This window comes from Epinephelus fuscoguttatus, linkage group LG10 (genome assembly GCF_011397635.1).
Source record: "Epinephelus fuscoguttatus linkage group LG10, E.fuscoguttatus.final_Chr_v1".
Lineage (NCBI taxonomy): Eukaryota > Metazoa > Chordata > Actinopteri > Perciformes > Serranidae > Epinephelus > Epinephelus fuscoguttatus.
The window spans coordinates 30,762,784-30,771,508 of record NC_064761.1 but is presented as its reverse complement, the minus strand read 5'-3'; the positions used below and the strand labels follow the sequence as shown (position 1 = coordinate 30,771,508).

Sequence of the window (8,725 nt, the reverse complement as noted above, 5' to 3'; positions counted from 1 at the left end):
GCAAATGGCAAAAAAAAGTTTCTAGCTTCCAGCTTCCAGGTTTACTTCTGTGATATGGGGCCCTCTGAATATACGCAGTAGTGTTTCTCCCGCTGGCCCCACCTATGAGGTTACACTTCCCTCACAGACTTTACATTATAAAGATTTTTCGATCGCTTTTTTTTGGCTCAAGTAAAGTTTACGAATATAAAACCTCCATGGATCAAAAAATTCATTACAGAAAGAGTCATTAATGTTTGCAGTTTGAGGTGTCAACAGTTTTACAGATTTCTCTTTTGGTCTAGGGGGTAAAATGCCTTTTGTGCAGCAGGGGATTTCTTTGCTCCAACACTGCTGAGTATTGTTTTGGGGGGCCTGTAATGACTGCAGTGATCCTCTGACTTTTTCCTTTAGTGCCACCATGAGATTCACATTTGTGGTTTTGAGTTAAATGTTTTAAGTTTTGGTTGGAAAGCCAATGAATTTGGTTTTATTTATGACCAAGTACCTTAAACTACAAATCTGTACTTTGTGTTCTGTGCTAATTACTAAATATCAGCATGCGAACAAGCTAGATGATGAACATTTTAACATTATACCTGCTAAATATCAGCGTGTTAAATTGTCATTGTGAGCGTGTTAGCATGCTGACATTAGCATTTAAGTTAAAAGGACAGTTCACCCCAAAATCAAAAATAAGAAAGGAAGCGTGCATCTACTCATAGACGAGAAGCTCATGCTTGTAACCGTGTGAGATAAAACATAAACAACGTCCTCCTCGGCTGACCTCTAATGTTAGCTACAGTTGTGCTAGACGAGCTAGCCGTAGATGCACTCTTCCTTCTGTTGTGGTGATTCGATTGATGGAGATTTTATCTGAAGTATCTTGAGTAACCGGGTCATGATTTTTGGAAAAAGACACTGCTGGTGAGTTATTCAAATCTACTTTTTTGGTGCTTTGAGCACCACGAGCAGAGTGCCATCTAGTTCCACTATATTCAAGAGACGGCAGATATCTCTCTGGCTGATATCTCCACCACTTGGCATTTCAAACCAAAAAAATCTAGATTAATAAATATTGTTACAAGTAAGAGGAACAATCTGTATTTTAGATTTTAGAATGACCTGTCCCTTTAAACTACTGATGTGCCTCACAGAGCCACTAGCATAGCTGACTCATCATTTTTCCAGAAGGAAGTCAAGAAGGAACCAACATCCATGTTTAAATAGTTCCAGTGTGTATATTTTAATGCTTTGTGGATCATCAGCAGGCGTAAGGCATTGCTCTGTCTTGATACATGTACATGACACAATCCACAGTTAGTAATAAATACAGTACAGGTAAAGAGGAAGCAAGTATCTGTCCCGACCAACAGGACTCATGTCTCATATAACCTGACGGAGACAGTAGAGGGGCACATTCACAACACACATACACACACACACACAAGTTCATTAGAAAAAAAACAATTTGCTTGGCACAATGGAATTACTTGCACCACATTGCAACCATCCAATTTGACTTGAGGAACAAACATTCACAAAACCTATTGCAGAGAACAGCTGAGGTCAAACCAAGACACACTTGCATACTTTGCTAATGTAGTATATTTTGCACTACTTGTTTTCAGTATTTCCTGACCACTGCTCCATTGGTTTAGTCTATAAAGGCAATTACAACACACTGAAAGTTTACATTGTACATACCTGGCAGTATCTGTAGGATACTGGCACAGATAGGCACATAGGTCCATGTGGAGAAGGAGAGAGGCCAGTCAGCAGGCTGATTTCATGCCCCAAAATGCTTCTATTTAGTGTCTTTGTGTAAAATGCTGATATTGTGTTCTCTGATCTGGTGCTGTTTGGTTTTGTGTTTCAATCTTACATTTCTCTTTAAGTCACCATAATGCTGTATCAAAATTAAGTGTCAGTCAAGCACGAGAGAATTCAAGGCATCTATATGATTTTCAAGCAGGTTTTTACATTGTACATCTGTCACTCCAGTCCTGCAGCTCTGCACAAAGTTGTGTTTTTTTAAAAGTGGAACGACTTGGGAATGAGGGCAGTCCACATGCACAGCAAGTCCACTCAGTGTATGCTGCTCAGCTGACTGTAGACATGCTCTAAGATCTGAGAGTAGGCCTGATCTTTGGGAGCGTGGCAACTCAGAGAGCCCTGAAGAAGAAGAGAGAAAGTTGATGAAGTTAGGTCAGCTGGGTCAGAGTGCAGGAGGGTGTATGAAGCCCTGAAAGACTGTCAGGATCACCATCTAATGTCTGCCCTCTATATTCTTCTATATTTCAGGTCTTCTATAAATCACCCTACCTTGATCTTGTCCAACATAGTCGTATCAGGACACCAGTACTGGCTGAACTGGACGAGGTCAGGAGCTGTCCTGTAGTAGTCAACCAGCAGCATCTGTGGGGGAAATAAACAGACCATTTATAATGACTTGAAATGCATTACACACATTTTGATTTCTCTATTTTTGTAGGACTGAGGCCGCAGTATTGGTACCATCTCATTAAGAACATCACTGGTGAGGAAGTTGTCTTGTACGTAAGTGACCTCCACAGCCACTGGGATGCCGTGGTCATTGGGCCGTTGCTGCAGGAAGGCAGATGATGCATAAGTTTAGAGGAAAAACATGAGCACAAGTGTCTGTCTAAATCAAGAATACCAGAAAAGACTAAGTAAGAAAGCTAAAAAATAAGAAGGTGAGTAGTGTAGATACACCTGTGTCCTCACCTCTGGCGGAGGTACAACCCAGAATGGGGTTATTGTGGATGCTACACCTTGATTGCCGTGATAATATGGTCCTGAAAGAATTAAAAAATGAAAGCTTAGTGGCCTGATGGTCAGAAAGTCCAGGTTTTAATGAGACAAGCAAGGTTCATAATGATGATGATGATGATGATGATGCCTTCACATGCCATGGTAAAAACTGGAAGTTGTTGCAGATTTAGGAACGCCACATAAATGTCCTTTTGAAGACATTAATTACAGTTTGGTTACCTTCATTGTGGAGAAGTTTCTTGTGGGTTTATTCCTTCATCTTTTGTATTTTTTCTGCTTCCTACATTTTATACTCTTTTTTTTTCTATGTTATTTTCTTGCAAAACAATAGCACAGTAAAAATAACATTTCTTCATTATTATTATATTCTTGAGGGTGTCCAGTTGCTAAACATTTATTAACTTTTCCGTTACCACCAGTCAATCACGGCTATACACCGGGAAAGAGGGGGGCTCATGTCACATGACTTGAGTCAGACAAATTTGAGGACTTGTTTGACTGATATGGATTTTCTCGACTTGAATTTGACTTGGTATTCATGACTTAAGACTTAACTTAGAATTGAGGCAAATGACTCGAAAAGGATTGACTGTTTTATGAAATATTTTCATTTTCCTAGATATTGAGTGTTATATTGGGTTTTTGAAACATGACTGGGTGATTTCTAGAGCAATGCACGCAAACTTGGCAACCTAGTATGACAAAGAAGACCAGCAGAGGGCAGCACACAAGACAGCTTTAATGGAGGTCCAAAAATAATTTAATTGAGATTGATGGTTATGTTGTCAATGACAGTAGTGAGAAGAGAGCAGCAGTATGCAAGGTTTGCAATTTAAAAAAAAAAAAAAAAAACAGAGACAAGGCCACCACAACATCGAACTTCATCTGTCACTAAAAAAACTCACAAAGGTCCATGAATGTGTCATTTTAGTAAACTTTTTAGTTACTCAGACCTCAGCTAGAAAACATTTGACCAGATCATCAATATTTCATACAACTTGACCTGGGACTTGCTCGACCTGAGCAGTGACTCGACCTGTCTTGTTTGACAGTGACTCAACCTGACTTGCTTTTTATTCTCCACAAGACCTGGGACTTGCTTGAGACTTGAAGGTTAAGACTTGCTTGTGACTTGCACATGTGTGACTTACTCCCACCTCTGCTATACACTCAAGGGATACTTTGCTCCTCATTCAAGTCTCATTCAAGTGCAATACTTATATTCTTTTGCCAAATGCTGCTATCTGTGTACACTTCACTCCATCCCTTTATTCCATTCTTTGTAGGTGTACAATTTTTTGGTAGTGCAACTCGTGGGTCTCTAATTCTGACATACACACACTTCTTATAATTACAATATATTTATCGTAGATGGATCCTCTTCATCTCCTGCTTCATACTCTCAGCAATACAATTTCATTTCCTTTCATTGGATAAATTAAGTGTCTGTTTTCTGTTTTCACAGCTCCCTGTGGACGAGGTATTGAAGGAGAATTTCCCTAATCTGTCTCATCGATACAGTCCCATACTGAATATAAAGGCAGGCACATACCGCAGATGATGCCCAGGCAGGGCTGGAAGCCGTTGTTTGAACCCTGCAGCCTCAGCTGATGGTCCATCTGGGAGTCGATGTCCTGCAGCGACGGCAGAGCCGGACCTCGCGGGTGGCTGTGGTACCAGCCCACCAACGACAGCCCACGCATGAACAGGTTCTGACAGATCTAGAGCAGAGTCAACATGACAGACACTGATTAGAAAAGAGCCTAACTTTGCTTTAAAGGTATTGGGTGACTTTTGTAAAAATATGTTTGGCCTCAAATGTTTCTGTTTAGCTGTGACATGAGAAAGTTTGTGAGGCGCTCTACATGTGAAAAACTGGTGAGCTAAAACAAAGCCCCACCCACTGTCTGAAGCAACCTTTCTCATCTTACTACACTTGTTATGGACTTAACCAGTTCACAAAAGAAGCTCTGTCATAATTTTCAGCTAAATTTTGTTTTGGCAGTCACAGTTTTAGCTTTTCATATTCTGTTAATCACTCTACTTTCAGTGCCTAACATTCAAAGAAACTGTGTGTGGCTACAAATTTGCTAATATAAGTGCACAGAATCTAAAGGGATGGACACTATTTTCAGATTTCACATTAAGGTCTTTATCTCAGGACAGCTCTGTAATAATCTTAAACACTTTAAAAACTTGAAATTTTATATTCCAAGATTGTTAACATTAACAAATTTGTATTTAAGAGTGAAAACGCAGACATTTCTGGGGTTAACACACTCAGTCAGTGTTCCAGTGATGGAAACTCAAGAGCCGGTTCTTTGGTGTCTGGCTTTTGGAAAGACAGATGCATGCTGACAAGTGCTGGCTGCCGAGCTGTCCTGCAGCACAGGAAGAACTTGTGAATTTTTAAAATGGGTGTCATTCACCTCCATGTTTTCTGAAGGCATACATGCTGTTAGTGCAGACTACTGATTCACTGTCCATGTGTTACCTCCTCCTCAACGGCGGAGGCAGATTCTCTGTCTGCCAGCCTGGTCCGACAGGGGAAAGCCCTTAAGACTGTCAGCACTGGAATACACCAAGCACAGAGAGAGAAAGATGCTGGTTTCAAAGATGGCTTCATTTTCTACTTCTGTACATGTCTTGCAGTGACTGTCTTATCATACTCACGTTGTGTGTTTGTGTCCCATCGTCCTCCGAGGTATCCCACCACCTCACTGGTGGTCAGGTGACAGTGGAAGTCCTGATAAGGATAAAAAGCAGCTCTCCATTAACTGTTCATTAGTACCTAATTACCCAGTTTTAGATACACTTGTTACTTACCATTAGCAGCAGTACGTTACTGGAAACAGCTACATTGAAAGGCTGGAATCTGTTGATGGCTGAGAAGGCTGACAGCTCCACGAGTGTGTGTGGATCTCTGAGGATACAAGTAAGTGTCTATCACACTCTTAATTCACTCCACTGGTCACACAAACCTACATTGATCTTTCAGAATAAAAGTCAGTACCTGGCAGCATCCCTGGTGCCCAAGGTGCAATATCTGACAGGAATTCTCTCTCTGTCAGTCCTCCGTGAAACAATCACGTCTGTAACAGTTGACATGGACATTTGTTTTACACTTTGTTGAAACTACAAAATCATGAAATTTTACAAAATTAGAGGAAAGGAGAATCATACCATTCAATCCAGGTTTGTTGTTCTTGTTCTTGTCATCTGCCTGCACAGCTGTCTTCCCTTCCTCCTCATCCTCGTCATCATCCTCTTCGCTCACCAGGCTCTGGCGACACAAGAAAGGAACACAATATGGGACAGGTTACTGTAGATATAGACGACAGCATAACACTTTGTATGTCATTTTTGCTTTTTAAAATCTCTCTTTAAATTTCCTGTTCTTAAAGTTTACTTAGTTTTTGAAACACTCACTCTCACTGTACCTGTTTCCACTTGTTTTAAGAAAATTAGGTTCATAGCAATTAATAACAAAAAAAGCCAAAAATGATCTTTTTTATCTCGTCATGCACTGGATACTTTCCCCTTTTTGGAAACTTCTTCAAATGAAGCAGTCTGACAATGAAACCTGCCCACAGCTCATGTCCACACTGAGGCCACGACCTGTGACGAGACTTTATTTTTATATTAACAAAGTTCTATTCTTTTGCCTCTTACTGATTTCATAATCCCTCTTTCACAACCAGCCCTCATTTTGTTTCTCCCCTGCTTCTCCCTTCTTTCTTGTGTGTCAAGAGTCGTCCATGGCCTAAAACAACAGACCAGTCTTTGTACTGATCCCTAAACTAACTAACTGTATGCTGTGAAAAAAATCTGCATCTTTTTCAGGCTTCGTCATTCCTTTTTAAAACTTGAATCAGATATTTTTTCTTGGTACAAAACTGCATAAAAATAAGGCATTCAGAAGCAGTGTTTGGTTTTTTCTTTGATTAATTTGGGTCACAATGTTTGACCCTGACAGAAATTAAACTTGATTAAACTTGTTGCCTAAGATATTTGAGGCCATATGCTGACTAATGTAAGAAAAATAAAAAGTTAAGTTACAGATGTTCTCTCCTCACCATGTCTGCGCTGGGCTGGTACTTGTGCAGCCAGGTGGTTTTGTACTGGACCAGCTTCTGTCCTCGGTAGCGTACAGACGCCCAGCCACAGCCAGACTTCTTGGCTGGGTTAACCAGACGCTTGCAGTGTGTTGCCCAGGCACTGGGGGAGTTGAAGATCTGGCCCGTCTCCACCCACCTGATTTTCCCATCATTCAACAGGTCTCCTACAAAGTTCTTACCCTGAGGGAGGCAGAGAGGAGAGACATTTTAAACCAAGACACAAGGCACGTATGCAGGCTTGCTCCTTTAAAGCTACTCCTTATTGAATTTCATCAGTGCCAGGTTAGTTTGGCATTAATAGCACATGCAACCTCACATGACTTAACTCTGGCATAAATAATGAACGACCACATTCTTACTGTATCCAACTGTTGTGTGTTATTACCAGGTAGTGTATAGCTAGCACGCCGTCCCCTGGCTCCACCAGTCCGTCCTTGAGCAGCACCCTCAGGGTGATTCCTCTCCGGGTCAGCAGGGAACCCCGGCCAGAGCTGGACCGCAGATCTGCCTCCTCTCCTCCACTCAGCTCCTCCTCATCCTCCTCTCCTCCATCCTCCACCACCTGTGGAGAGCTGGGTGGCTCTGAGCCTGAAGACACAAACACACATTGATGGATCCTACTGTGCCCAGGTCTGCTTGGAGTGACACGTGGGTGTGATATTAATACTGAAAACCATAATCTTGGCATATTATGATGCATGTACACAATGCTTCCTCATTAAACAGCCTCTTGTGAATGGTTTTATCACTCAGAGGCTTCACAATTAGCCAAAGCACCTGGCTGCCAGTTAAACATCTGTATATCAGAGTTACATCAGGAACAAAGCCAGTGTAAATGTCCATTATTCTAATTATAATGACTTTATAATGAAAGCTCCACTGTAATGGCAGCCGACATCATTCATAATTGCTGCATGCTAAAATGATAGCAGCCTATCATGGTGAGAGGGATCTCAAGGGGCCAAAATAGGCAAAAGATAATCTAAATTGGCATTTCATTAATTACGGCTAAGCTATGCGGTTGGCCTTTTGTTTCCACTTCCCATTAGGGCACGGCTGTCTCCGCAAGAAGAGGCCTGTTCCCCCTCTCTCTCTGTTAATTTCCCTCAGTATTACAATTAAACCCCTCTTTCATTATTCTCACCCATATCTCTGAAAGCGTCCGAGAAGCGCCTTTAAATCCAACTCGGTCCAAAGCTGCTCCTTTTTCCGGGCACTTGAGGCTGTGTGCGGGTCTGAGCTCCGGGCAGATCTCACAGATACACTTCGCCACACTAGCTCCGGCTATTATTCAAAAACATAAAATGAAGGCGTCTGTGGCTCTGCAGTGTAGTTTCCTTGTTGTGTTGCTTTAATGTCAGTTCCCCTCCCCTTTCTTTCTCCCTCTCCCCGTCCTTGTCACTCTCCCTGTGTTCTTCTGTCTGACGTGCCATGCCGGTCCGCCTGCCATTATTCACACATTCATAACACCAAAAATACTACACAAGCATTAATAATGTAACACAATCAGCTGTGTGTGCAGGAAATGCCTTTAATGTTATTAAAATCTAAACAATGTCGCGGTTAATCTGCGTTTCGTCCGGAAAGATGAAGTGTCGCCCCGTGCGCGTGAGCCAACCGCTATTTGGCATTTAGGCAGATTAAAAGTACATCCTGGAGATTATGGTGTCTTTATATGTAAGAAACACTACACGGCAGCTAAGCCCAGAGGTCTGTGGGGTGTTAAATCACGAGCTGGCCCCGTGTTTGATGTTATAGTGTGGGTTTCTTCACTACACCGAGATGTTCCTTCTTTATCTCCGAAAGAAAAGAAGCACATTTACTGGGAAGCA

The 8,725-nt window shown here is 41.7% G+C and overlaps 1 protein-coding gene across 1 annotated transcript; it reads right to left on the bottom strand.

Moving 5' to 3' along the window:
- Positions 1-1,200: 1,200 nt before the first annotated feature.
- Positions 1,201-8,445, bottom strand: mpnd (MPN domain containing). The gene is made up of 13 exons (XM_049588373.1): positions 8,038-8,445; positions 7,279-7,481; positions 6,852-7,073; positions 5,959-6,058; positions 5,789-5,867; positions 5,602-5,698; positions 5,449-5,521; positions 5,270-5,346; positions 4,328-4,496; positions 2,728-2,798; positions 2,497-2,586; positions 2,305-2,397; positions 1,201-2,154 (listed from the first exon to the last, which is right to left on the bottom strand). The coding sequence occupies exons 1-13, from the start codon at positions 8,039-8,041 to the stop codon at positions 2,068-2,070; spliced, it is 1,365 nt and encodes a 454-aa protein (XP_049444330.1). The 5' UTR covers positions 8,042-8,445; the 3' UTR covers positions 1,201-2,067.
- Between the last annotated feature and the right edge of the window lie 280 nt (positions 8,446-8,725).

What these genes read in the sequence shown, in the direction of transcription:
- mpnd (XM_049588373.1), bottom strand. An exon ending in GGCACCAGGGATGCTGCCAG is followed by an intron (nt 5,699 to 5,788) that starts GTACTGACTTTT and finishes TTGTATCCTCAG; the next exon opens with AGATCCACACACACTCGTGG. An exon ending in CTGCCTGGGCATCATCTGCG is followed by an intron (nt 2,799 to 4,327) that starts GTATGTGCCTGC and finishes TAATTCTTTCAG; the next exon opens with GACCATATTATCACGGCAAT.